Source organism: Carlito syrichta, unplaced genomic scaffold, assembly GCF_000164805.1.
Source record: "Carlito syrichta isolate Samal-C Ts95f unplaced genomic scaffold, Tarsius_syrichta-2.0.1 Scaffold107890, whole genome shotgun sequence".
Lineage (NCBI taxonomy): Eukaryota > Metazoa > Chordata > Mammalia > Primates > Tarsiidae > Carlito > Carlito syrichta.
Window position 1 is genome coordinate 220,789 of NW_007051986.1, and position 13,062 is coordinate 233,850.

The window sequence follows — 13,062 nt, forward strand, 5'->3', positions numbered from 1 at the left end:
CGCCGCGGGCCGTACACGGCTGTGTGACCGCAGGATTATGTGTCTGTCCCCTTGCTCAGGGCTGCGTGCCGGCGATGGAGCACGCGGTGGAGCCCTGGGGCCCGGATCTCCACGGCCCGGAGAAGAGGGAGCAGCTGAGGAGCGCGCGCACAGGTGAGGGTCGCGGCCGTGCGCCGCCATGGTCAGGTACTGGCCGGGTGGGGACCTGGTGCTGGGCTTTGCCCGGCCGAGACCCAGAAAAATCGGATATGAGCTGTGCTTCCAGGGAGGGAGGGGGAGGGCAGCAAAAACCGAGGGAGGGAGCCAAGGTTTCTGAGCACCTACTGTGCGCCAGGCGGTGGGGCATCTTTTCAAGGACTCTCTCCCCTCCCCCACGGTCATCACCATCCTCACTGCCTCTGCCCTACTTCAGGCTTCATTCTGCCTCATCCTGGCAATTGCAATAGCTTCTTCCCCTCTGCCCCTTTCTCTCCAGCGATGTACTCTACAGCCAGATTAATCTAAGTCCAGCTTTAATCCTGTATCTTTTCTCAAAAATCTTCCCTAGCTTCCCTCTCCTGTACTAATTAAAAACCTTAGCCTCGTGTTCAATCCAAACCCTACATGCTCAGACTGGTCCTTCGTCCTTTCCCCGCATTATCATCACTCCCCTCCGTGGTTTTCTCTTTGCTTGGCTATGAATGCCAGTGGTCTCCTTATCTCCTTTGTGATGACACAGTTAACTCTGAACCCCCAATTATAATTATTGATACTTTATCTTATCTCTTCTGCAAGCCTTAAGCATCTTGAGGGACAAATGTATATCTGGGTCCTCTCTTAGACGACTGACATAGTCAATTACCAAATGGGCTAATGTAACAAAATATGGAAATGGCAAATATCAGGTTTTTCAAATACAGACAATATAATGTAGCAATTAACACAGGCATGGGTGTCAGATAGATATCTGAGTTAGAAACCAGGCCTTGATACTTTCTAACCTTTCTAACATTGAGCAAGCCACTTAAATACTCTGAGTCTCCATGCTTATAAAATGGGGTAGTATTAGCATTATCTCACAGGATTGTTTGCTAGGATTTAATCATGCTTAGTTCAGTGATGGCATATATTAAGGGCATAGTAAAAGGAAGTGATTATTATTGAGAGGCACAGACAATAAGTACTCCAGAAGTCTGGAGGAGACAGGGCTCATGAGAGAGAGTCTTGTGATCAGAGATTGTCAAGGAAGTCTTTCTGGGGTGGTTCCTATCAAAGATAAGGACTGAGCCAAAGGCAGGGTCTTCAACTTCCTTTTCTTTCCCCAGGTCTAGGGAGTGAGAATGTGGAGATTTCTGAGCCGGATGAGTTTGAACATACCCCACAGGAGGATGACTTGGGGTTCAAGGAAGAAGAAGATTTGACCCCAGGTCATGAAGTAGGAAATGCCTCTCTCAAACCTGAAGGCATCCAGACTTGGGATGACTTGTGGGTCCAGAGAGAAGGGCTAGCAAAGTCTCAGCCTCGGGACAGAGGCCCCCCCCGGCTCCTGGGAGAACCACGCTGGGGCCAGGCTAGTAGTGATCGGGCTGCTGCTGTGTGTGGCGAGTGTGGCAAGAGCTTCCGGCAGATGTCAGATCTGGTGAAACACCAGCGGACCCACACAGGGGAGAAACCCTATAAGTGTGGAGTCTGTGGCAAGGGTTTTGGAGATAGCTCTGCTCGTATCAAACATCAGCGAACTCATAGTGGTGAGAAGCCCTATAGAGCTCGGCCACCAGCCCAGGGTCCCCCAAAGATTCCTCGGTCTCGGATCCCTGCTGGTGAGCGCCCTACTATCTGTGGTGAATGTGGCAAGAGCTTCCGGCAGAGTTCTGACCTGGTGAAACACCAGCGGACACACACGGGTGAGAAGCCCTACAAGTGTGGCATCTGCGGCAAGGGCTTTGGCGACAGTTCTGCCCGCATAAAGCACCAGCGGACACACCGGGGGGAGCAGCCCCCCCGGCCAGTGGTGCCCCAGCGGCAGCCATCTCGGGCAGCCACGGCAGCTGCACAGGGACCCAAGGCCCAGGACAAGCCATATATCTGCCCTGATTGTGGCAAAAGGTTTGTGCTCAGTTGCAGCCTGCTCAGCCACCAGCGCAGTCACCTGGGGCCCAAGCCCTTTGGCTGTGACGTGTGTGGAAAGGAGTTTGCCCGGGGCTCAGACCTGGTGAAGCACCTGCGGGTGCACACAGGCGAGAAGCCCTACCTATGCCCTGAGTGTGGCAAGGGCTTTGCCGACAGCTCCGCCCGAGTCAAGCACCTCCGCACCCACAGTGGTGAGAGGCCTCATGCCTGCCCGGAATGCGACCGCACCTTCAGCCTCAGCTCCACCCTTCTTCGCCACCGGCTCACTCACATGGAGCCCCAGGACTTCAGCTTCCCAGGCTACCCCCTGCCCCCACTAATTCCCAGCCCACCCCCGCCTCCTCTGGGTACCAGCCCCCCGCTGACACCTCGAAGCCCTTCACACTCGGGTGAGCCTTTTGGCCTGCCTGGCTTGGAGCCAGAGCCTGGGGGCCCACAGGCTGGGGAGCCACCCCCACCGCTGGCAGGCGACAAGCCCCATAAGTGCCCTGAGTGTGGCAAGGGCTTCCGCCGAAGCTCTGACCTGGTGAAACACCATCGTGTACACACAGGGGAGAAACCCTACCTCTGTCCTGAATGCGGCAAGGGCTTTGCTGACAGCTCAGCCCGAGTCAAGCACCTCCGCACACACCGTGGTGAACGGGCCCGGCCACCACCACCGTCCACTCTCCTGCGCCCACACAACCCACCTGGCCCAGCACCCACAGCCCCACGACCCCGAGTTCGGGCCCAGCCTTCTGGACCCAGCCAGCCCCATGTGTGTAGCTTCTGTGGGAAAGAGTTCCCCCGGAGCTCAGATCTGGTCAAACATAGGCGCACACACACCGGGGAGAAGCCATACAAGTGTGCAGAGTGTGGCAAGGGTTTTGGTGACAGTTCTGCCCGTATCAAGCACCAGCGTGGGCACTTGGTCCTGAGACCCTTTGGGATAAGTGATGATAGGGCAATGCCCCTCAAGGAGGAACCACCAACAGAACTGGAATGATGGGGTCCAGGCAGGGAGGGTGGAGGCCCAGGAGACCAAAGGAAGGGTCTCTGCTGCTGCTGCTGGAGCCATGAAGAAAGGGCCTGGGAGGTGGTGGGAGGGAGGAGGAGGGAAAGAAATGGGAGAAAGGAGTGAATAGATAGAAATAGAGATTGGAGACGATAACCTTGAAGCTCAGGAAACTTATTAGCTGGGCTCTGTCAGGACTCTGCCAGTATGGGCTGTACCTGCAGCTTATAGGACTCTGCCTAACACACAGGAGGCACTCAATAAATACTTGTTGAAGGGATAAGCTGGCCTTAGCCTGAGGACTCTCAAAGAACCCTAAATTCCTGCTGCCTCTATCTGTTAAGAATTGACCCCTCTCAACCTTGCCCTGTGAGGCCGACACCGGAACCAGGGCTTGTTTGACCTTATGAGCTGCAGCAATGGGACTTCTGGAATTTAGATGACAGAATAAGGCAGGGGCATCTTGATCATCCTGATGGAGCTAGTATTGCTGTGTGGTAGGTAGTACCCATCCCTAACCTCAGGCCATGGGACATTATCTTAGCCAAGAAGGGCACTCTTAGATGGAGTCCAGACCTATGTGCTCTTGGGAGTCCCAATCCACCCTGACACCTGGACACTGGCAGAATAGACCAGAGGCAGCAAAGGGCATCCAATCTTGATGCCAACCCCAGGTCCTGGTAGACAGTAGAGACCAGCTGTCTGGGAGAAGGGCAGGACTGCAGTGAGGAGAGGCCTGAGAGGCCAGGGAAGCTTACGAGGCCCGACAGCCACAGTTCCGTGTGTCTCCTTGCCAATAAACTGCTTCTTGTCTGAGGCTTGGACTGTGTGTGTGTGTCTGTGTACACGCAGGCATGTGTACACGCAGGCAAAGGGTTGGAGAAGGAAGGTGTAAGGGGTCGCCACGGCAAAATCCTCAAGGCATGCGTGAATTTGCCCTTGTCCTCTGAGCCCATGAAAGAAAGAGGTTGCCTTGGCATCGTCGGCCGCTTTCTAAGTCGGACATTTGGTTCAAAAACGGCCGCCAGGTCCATCAACTACGCCTAAGGTCTGGCCGCCCACAGGCACCACCTAAGCCACAGCAGTAAACGCGACCCTTAAAAGGAGAAACGCGCGGCGCCGCGGTGGGAGGGCGAGCCACAGGGAAGAGGGGAGGAGTGGTCCGTGAGCGCCGTTGCTGTGGCGACGGCTGCCCGGTGACTGCCCGACCCTGATACCCCGCCTACGGGGTCTTGGGAAACCGCGCCTCCCTGAGGCTTTTTTTTTTTTTTAATGTATCGAGAAACAAGTTATTTAGCTGCACGCCCCCCCCCCCCAACGCAAGGGGGCGGCCTAAAGAGGAAAAAGCAACAGTATTTCCCAGCGACCAGTGGGCCCTCGGGAACAGGTCTCCCAATTCCTAGCGTTTTCCGACAGCGCCAATTAGGAGGAGAGGGAGGGGAACTGGCCTCGTTGGCCAGGGACAGAAAAAGAAGCCGAGGGCAGTTCACCCATCTAAGCAACGAGGTGCAGGATTGCAAGCTCGCGGGTCCTGGCGTCTCAGCGATTCAGCGTGCCGAGCAGTCCCCGAGCGAAGTTCTCGCGAGACCTTCGCCGTCGCCTGGTTTCCCTGGAAACCGTAGGAAGCGGGCTCCGGTGCGGTTCTTCCCGGCTGTCCGATCTCTTCCCAGCGCGCTCGAGACTCTGTAACTTTGCGTTCAGGCCTAAGGCTCTTGACGGCTTCCCACTGGCCTTAATGGAGCCCTTTGGGGCTTTTCGAAGGTCCTCCCGGGCTGGTTTCCCTTCCCTACCAGTTTGACCTCCAAGCCGTCCTTCGGTGAACTTTGTAAACTGACACTCCCCCATTAAAATCCCCGCTGCCCGGCGCGGGGGCTCACGTCTGTAATCCCAGCACCTTGGGAGGCGGAGGCGAGAGGATCGCCTTAGCTCATGGGTTCGAGACCAGCCTGGGCAACTTGGAGAGCGCTCGTCTCTACAATAAATCAAAAAGTTAGCTGGGCGTGGTGGCGCACGCCTGTGGTTCCAGCTACCCAGAAGGCTGTGGTGGAAGTATCCCTTGAGCCCAGCGGGTCGAGGCTGCGGTGGCCGTGAGCATGCCATTGCACTCTAGCCTGGGCAAGGGTGAGACTCTGCCTCAAAAAACAAAAACCCGCTGCATCTACACATGCCCTCTGTGTGATTTCAACCCTGAGCCTCTTACGTGTTTCTTTAGTTGAAATACTCCTCCACCCCTACCTTACCCCTCGTGAACCTCTCCTGTCAAAACACCTGAAGCCTTCTCTAACTCTCCAGTCCGGATTAGAATCCCCCTCTCTGAGCAATCCCTGTCTGAGCACTGAACACATCTAGAGCTTCTTCTGTTTTTTTTTTTTTTTAGAGCTTCTTGAGGATAATTAGTCACTCACTCAACTGCATTATGCGCTGTGTGCTGGGTACTGGGGACAGAAAGATAAAATAAGACAAAGTCCCTGCTCTCAATTTTTAGTTTTTGTTTTTGAGTCAGAGTCTCACTCTGTCACTCAGGCTCATGACTTACCTCATCCTTGACCTCCTGGTCTCAAGCAATCCTTCCGCCTCAGCCTCCCAAGTAACTGAGACTACATGCACGCACCACCATGTCTGACTAATTTTTTTGATATTTTGTAGAGACAAGTTCTCACTATGTTCTCTAGGCTAGTTTTGACCTCCTGGGCTCGGGCAATCTTCTTGCCTTGGTCTCCCAAAATGCTAGGGTTACATGTGTGAGCCACCACGCCCAGCCTCCTGCCCTCAATTTTTTTTTAAGATTAGAAAATATAGTTTATTTAGAAAGTAAATTAGAAAGAGAAGATTCACCTCCCCGAAGTAGGGAAGGTTGCCAAAGCCAGGAAACATGGCCTGGCCATAGCTCAAAGAGCACGTTGCCACACCATAGCTTAGCAAGGTAATGACAGTGATGTCCTGGCAATGGCCTGCCCTCAGTTTGTTTTTTTGTTTGTTTTTTTTTTTTGCGGGGGGTGGCTTGGTTCACTTTATTTTTTTTGTATGAAAACCCTATGTCGTTGCCACCGCTGGAGCCTAGGTCCTCTGCATGGAGACTCTGGTGTGGGTCTTGACGAGATGGTCAGTGAATTCCTGATAAGGAGACTTGGTGAACAACGTCTCTTTCCAGAGGTCAGGGGTCGAGTAACTGTAAGTCTTAGAGATCTGCCCTCAGTTTTTATGCAGCAGATAGACATTGAACAAATCATTACAAGTGTAATGAGGACTATCCAGGAAACATACATGCAAGAGAGAATCCTGTGTGATGCAGAGGCTTTTCCGATTAAACTAAGGACCTAAGATTGAGTTGGAGAAAGCTAAGAAAGGAGGAGGTAGAGAATGGGATGGGAGATGGAGAGTAGAATATGCACCAAGTGAGAGTCAAGAACTGAAGGAAAAGTAGTGAAGCTGAAGTCACAGAGTGAAAAGCAGGGCAATGAGGACTCAGACACAGACTTTTCTTTTCTTTTTTTTTTTTTTGAGTTGGGGTCTCACTCTGTCACCCAGACTGGAGTGTAGTGGCTGCTCCAGGCCACTGCAGCCTCGACCTGCTGGGCTCCGGTGATCCTTCCGCCTCAGCCTTCTAAGTAGCTGGAACTACAGGTGCACGCTACCACGCCCGGCTAATTTTTTGATTTATTGTAGAGTTGAGGTCTCTCCAAGTTGCCCAGGCGGGTCTCGAACCCACAGGCTCAGGCAATCCACTCACCGCAGCCTCCCAAGGCGCGGGATTACAGGCTGAGCCACCGAGCCCGGCAACACAGACTTTTCGACATTCGATTTTCTCTCAGTGGTGAAAGGGGCCTAGCACCCACAGGCCTTGCTAAATGCTTTGTGAAAGTCGTCCTTGAAGCATGAATGTGCTTCACAAGAGTTTACAATTCCACAAACTAGCAAACTCCCACTTACCTTTGTTTTTTGTTTTTTAAAAAAATTTGTCAAATGGGGCCTAGCTGTGTTGCCCAGGGTGGACTGCAGTGGCTATTCACAGGTACGATCATAGCCCACTATATCCTCACACTCCTGGGCTCAAGTGATCCTCTTGCCTCAGAGCTGGAAGTACAGGTGCACACCACCACACCTTGCACCCACTCATCTTTGAAGGCCTATCACTTTTATTTCCTCAGTGAGGCTTGCACCCAGTACCTACTGCCCTCAAGAGAGTTAGTCACTCACTCCACAGTTCTGCCAGAACATCTATTGTCCTTCTTTTCTTTCTTTTTTTTTTTGAGTTGGAGTCTCACTCTGTTGCCCAGACTGGAGTGCAGTGGCCGCTCCCGGCCACCGCAGCCTTGCCTGCTGGGCTCCAGCGATCCTTCCACCTCAGCCTTCCAAGTAGCCGGAATTACAGGCGCGCGCTACCACGCCCGGCTGATTTTTTGATTTATTGTAGAGATGAGGTCTCGATGCCCAGGCGGGTCTTGAACCCGCGGGCTCTGGCAATCCACTCACCTCAGCCTCCCAAAGGTGCGGGATTACAGGCTGAGCCACTGAACCCGGCTTATTATCCTTTTCATAGATATATGACTCATGATGTACATTCATATATATATATTTTTTGTGTGTGTTGGAGTCTCAATCTGTCACCCAGGCTGGGGTGCAGTGCCATACTCACGGCCACCCCAGCGTCAAACTGCATGGGATCCGGTGATCCTTCCGCCTCAGCCTTCCTAGTAGCCGGAACTACAGGTGCACCCTACCATACCCGGCTAATTTTTAAAATTTATTGTAGAGACGAGGTCTTACCAAGTTGCCTGGGCTGGTGTCGAACCCACAAGCTCAGGCAATCCACTCGCCTCGGCCTCCCAAAGTGCTGGGATCACAGGCTGAGCCACCGAGCCTGGCCTATATTTTAAAATCATAATCTTCTTTACTAGACAATGAACTTCTCAAGAACAGAAATTAGATCGGTTGCAACAAGATACCTGTATACGGTTGTAGAGCAAATGGCTGGAGCCCTTTCCCTTTCCTTTGCAAGTACCTGTTCCAAACAGCAGGAGGCACCTTCCAGCAGGGACGTCACTGCCCCAGTGGCGGGCTCCTGGCTGTGTCCTTACTTACTCTCTCTGAATCAGGGCAAGAGGACTTGCCTTCACTAGAGGTGGGGTTCCAGTCATAATTTGGCCCTTACTTAGTTCTCCATCTAGCTTATTAGACTGATGTATAAGTTTGTAGCTTTTTTTTTTTTTTAGCACAGCAACACTACTGTGTTGAGTTTATTGTTTGTCATTTGGAGTGACACTGTTGTGCTTGTGAATACACCTTTGCATTTTGCAGATTTGAAGAAAGTTAGTGTTGTCTGTAGGCTAAAGAAGATGGAATGTCAAGTAGAAAAAAATGAACACTTCCAACATATTTTTCGGGTTGAGTTTAACAGAGAAATAAAGGCAGCAGAGGCGGCCCAAAACATTTGTGCCCTCTACAGGAAAAATGGCATCGGAGAAAGCACAGCAAGAAAATGGTTTTGTCGTCTCAAAGAGGGTCACTTTGATCCGAGTGATTCTCCACGTTTAGGAAAACCTTTTTAAAAGTTCAGGCTTAGCCGGGCTCGGTGGCTCAGCCTGTAATCCCGGGCCTTTGGGAGGCTGAGGTGAGTGGATTGCCTGAGCTCGCGGGTTCGAGACCCGCCTGGGCAGCGAGACCTCATCTCTACAATAAATAAAAAAATCAGCTGGGTGTGGTAGCGCATGCCTGTAATTCCGGCTACTCGGAAGGCTGAGGTGGAAGGATCGCCGGAGCCCAGCAGGTCGAGGCTGCGGTGGCCGGAAGCGGCCACTTGCATTCCAGTCTGGGCAACAGAGTGAGACTCCAACTCAAAAAAAAAAAAAAAAAAAGTTCAGGCTTTTTTGTCACAGTAAAAACGCCATGAACCTATGCATCACCCATGGATTCAGGCAATCGTCTTGCCTTGGACTCCCAAAGTGCTGGGATTATAGGCGTGAGTCACTGCACCCAGCATTGTGTTGTTTTTTAGTCAGGGTCTCACTCTGTCACCCAGGCTGGAGTGCAGTAGCACGATCACAGATCACCTCAGCCTCCTGTGCTCAGGCAATCCTTCCACCTCAGCCTTCCAAGAAGCTGGAACTACAGGCAAGCGCTATCATACCTGGCTAATTTTTGTGTGTGTGTGCGTGTGGAGACGAGGTCTCACCAAGTTGCCCAAGCTGGTCTCGAACCCCTGGGCTCAGGCCATCCTCTCGCCTCAGCCTCCCAAAGTCCTGGGATTACAGGCTTGAGCCACTGCGCCTGGCCCAGAGTGTGAATTTTAAATCATTAGGTTCAAACACATCTGTATTAATCAAAATAGGAACCATTATAATCAACACATTTTTGCCAATGAGAAATAAGTTTGTTTATTCCTGTGGCGTAAAAATCCGTGCTTTGGGACTTGATAAACTCTTGGAAAGCATCTTCTGCATCCTGCTGGTTGTGGTGCAAAAAGTTGTCAAGATGCTTGAGGAAGTGATAGTTGGTTGGCGAGAGGTCAGGTGAATATGGCAGATGAGGTAAAACGTTGTAGCCCAATTCATTCAACTTTTGAAGCATTGGTTGTGCAATGTGTGGTCGGGTGTTGTCATAGAGAAGAATTGGGCCCTTTCTGTTGACCAATGCAGGCTGCAGGTGTTGCAGTTTTGGTGTCTCTCATGGATTTGCTAAGTATACTTCTCAGATGTAATGATTTCACTGGGATTCAGAAAGCTGTGGTGGATCAGACCAGCAGTAGACCACCAAACAGTGACCATGACCTTTTTTTGGTGCAAGTTTGGCTTTGGGAAGTGCCCTGGAGCTTCTTCTCGGTCCAACCACTGAGCTGGTCACTGCCCGTTGCTGTATAAAATCTACTTTTCATCGCAAGTCACAATCTGATCAAGAAATGGTTTGTTGTTGCTGCGTAGAATAAGGAAGACAACACCTCAAAAATGACAAAAATTTTTTTTGAGTTGGAGTCTCTGTCGCCCAGGCTGGAGTGCAGTGGCACGCTCACAGCCACCACAGCCTCAACCTGCTGGGCTCAGGCCATCTTTTCACTTCAATCTTCCCAGTAGTACAGGTACGTGCCACAACCCCCAGATAATTTTTTGATTTGTAGAGACAAAGTCTCACCAAGTTGCCCAGACTTGTCTCGAACCCGTGAGCTCAGGCAATCCTCTCACCACAGCCTTCCAAAGTGCTGAGATTATAGGCGTGAGCCACTATGCCTGGCCAAAAATGACAATTTTTTTTATTTTTGGTCAGTTCATGAGGCACCCAATTATCAAACTTTTACACCTGTCCAATTTGCTTAAAATGCCAAACATTAGAATGATCGATGTTGAGTTCTTTGGCAAGTTCTCGGGTAGCTGTAAGAGGATTAGCTTTGATAATTGCTCTCAATTGGTCAATGTCAATTTGTTTTCTTTTTTCTTTTTTTTGAGTTGGAGTCTCACTCTGTCGTCCAGACTGGAGTGCAGTGGCCACTCCCAGCCACCGCAGCCTCGACCTGCTGGGCTCTGGCGATCCTTCCGCCTCAGCCTTCCACATAGCTGGAACTACAGATGCGTGCTACCACGCCCGGCTAATTTTTTGATTTATTGTAGAGATGAGGTCTCGCCTGCCCAGGCGGGTCTCGAACCCGCGGGCTCAGGCAATCCACTCACCTCAGCCTCTCAAAGGTGCGGGATTATAGCCTGAGCCACCGAGCCCGTCTTAATGTCAATTTCTGATGGCCGGCCACTTCGCTTCTCATCTTCAAGGCTCTCGTCTCCTTTGCAAAACTTCTTGAACCATCACTGCACTGTACACTCGTTAGCAGTCCTGGGCCACACGTGTTGTTGATGTTGCAAGTTGTCTCTGCTGCTTTACAACCCATTTTGAACTTGAATAAGAACATCACTCAACAAGGCTACCTGCATAATCAATGTTTGTATACCTAGCCCTGAATTGTACCCCACATCTTTATAATAAAAACAAAGAAAATTGTTCGAATTTGCTTTTTGTCTACCATCATTTCCGTAGTCTAAAATACATATAAAATAAACAGTAAGTAATAAGCATTTAACAAAAAAAATAAAGTGAGAAATGCACATTAAAATGTATAACACAACCATATTTATTTATGTATTTATTTATTTATTTATGTATTTATTTGAGTTGAAGTCTCACTCTGTCGCCCAGCCTGGAGTGCAGTGGCCACTCCCGGCCACCGCAGCCTCGACCTGCTGGGCTCTGGTGATCCTTCCGCCTCAGCCTTCCAAGTAGCCGGAATTACAGGAATGCGCTACCACGCCCGGCTGATCTTTTGATTTATTGTAGAGATGAGGTCTCTCTGCCCAGGCGGGTCTCGAACTCGCACGCTCAGGCAATCCACTCACCTCAGCCTCCCAAAGGCACGGGATTACAGGCTGAGCCACCGAGCCTGGCTAACCACATTTATTTAAGAATGTATTCCAATATCAAATGGCAGATTTCAACAAAGCAAAAATCGCAATTACTTTTGCACCAACCTAATATCTTGTTTACTTTTTGGGTTTTATTTTGGGTCAGGGTATCACTCTGTCACCCATACTGGAGTGTAGTGACACAGACATAGCTCACTGAAGTCTTGGCCTCCTGGGCTCAAGTGATCCTCTGCAGCTGGGACTGCAGGTGTACACCACCCTGCCCCCCCCCGCCCTTTTTTTGATAGAGACAAGTTCTCACTATGTAGTCCAGGCTGGTCTTGAACTCCTGGGCTAAAGTGATCCTCCTCCCTTCTCACTCCCTCGGTCTCCCAAAGTGCTGGGATTATACCATGCCCAGCTTTGTTTACATTTTTTTATACCCTTAGAAGTGCCACAAGAGCCAAGATTTTTGTCAGTTTTGATCACTGCTACAACTCCTCAGGCAATCCTCTCACCTCAGCCTCCCAAAGGCGCTTACAGGCTGAGCCACCGAGCCCGACTTCTTATTCTTATTTACTTACTTCATGGCAAGATTTTGACAAGACACTTTTGAATCTTAGTTGTCATATTTGTAAAATGGGAGAATTAAATATCTGCTTTTTTCAAGAGAAGTGAGAAACAGAGATTTCTATATGAAACATCCCTATTTTATTTTATTTTAGAGTTGGAGTCTCACTCTGTCACCCAGGCTGGAGTGCAGTGGCACGCTCATGGCCACCCCAGCTTCAACTTGGTGGGCTCCAGAGAGCCTTCCACCTCAGCCTTCTAAGTAGTCGGAGCTACAGGCGTGTGCTACCACGCCCAGCTATTTTTGATTTTTATTGTAGAGATGAGGTCTCACCAAGCTGCCCAGACTGTTCTGGAACTTGTGGACTCAGGCAATCCTCTAACCTCAGCCTCACAAAGTGCTGGGATTACAAGTTTGAGTCACCGCAGCCAGCCAAAATATTCCAATTTTCAGTGTCAGAAATTAAAATTTGTAAAGACTGCTCTTGTTTTGCAACTTTTTTTTTTTTCTGAGTTGGGGTTACTCTGTTGTCCAGGCTGAAGTGCAGTAGCACACTCACAGCTCACTGCAGCCTCGACCTGCTGGGCTCAGGTGATCCTTCCACCTCAGTATCTTGAGTAGCTGAAACTACAGGTACGCTTGGCTAATTTTTTAATTTTTTGTAGAGAGGAGATCTCTCTATGTTGCCCAGACTTGTCTTGGGCTCAAGCAATCCTCCCGCCTCAGACTCCAAAAATTACCAGCGTGAGCCACCACCCCTAGCCTACTGGTGAAACTAATTTTTCTTTTCTTTTCTTTTTCTTTTTTTCTTTTTTTTTGAGTTGGAGTCTCACTCTGTTGCCCAGACTGGAGTGCAGTGGCTGCTCCTGGCCACTGCAGCCTCGACCTGCTGGGCTCCGGCGATCCTTCTGCCTCAGCCTTCCAAGTAGCTGGAATTACAGGTGCGCGCTAGCATGCCCGGCTAATTTTTGATTTATTGTAGAGATGAGGTCTCGCCAAGTTGCCCAGGC

At 50.6% G+C, this 13,062-nt stretch overlaps 1 protein-coding gene across 2 annotated transcripts in view; it reads left to right on the forward strand.

Moving 5' to 3' along the window:
• The window catches only part of ZNF48 (zinc finger protein 48), a 20,288-nt gene extending 16,368 nt beyond the window's left edge, over positions 1–3,920 (forward strand). The window contains exons 2-3 of one of the 2 annotated variants that reach the window (XM_008067706.1): positions 60–153; positions 1,305–3,920. In XM_008067706.1, the coding sequence (XP_008065897.1) occupies positions 75–153; positions 1,305–3,094 (1,869 nt within the window). In that variant the 5' untranslated portion in view covers positions 60–74 and the 3' untranslated portion in view covers positions 3,095–3,920. The remainder of the gene's footprint in view (positions 1–59; positions 154–1,304) is intronic. The other variant, XM_008067715.1, reaches the window with a different exon arrangement.
• The last annotated feature ends 9,142 nt before the right edge of the window (positions 3,921–13,062 follow it).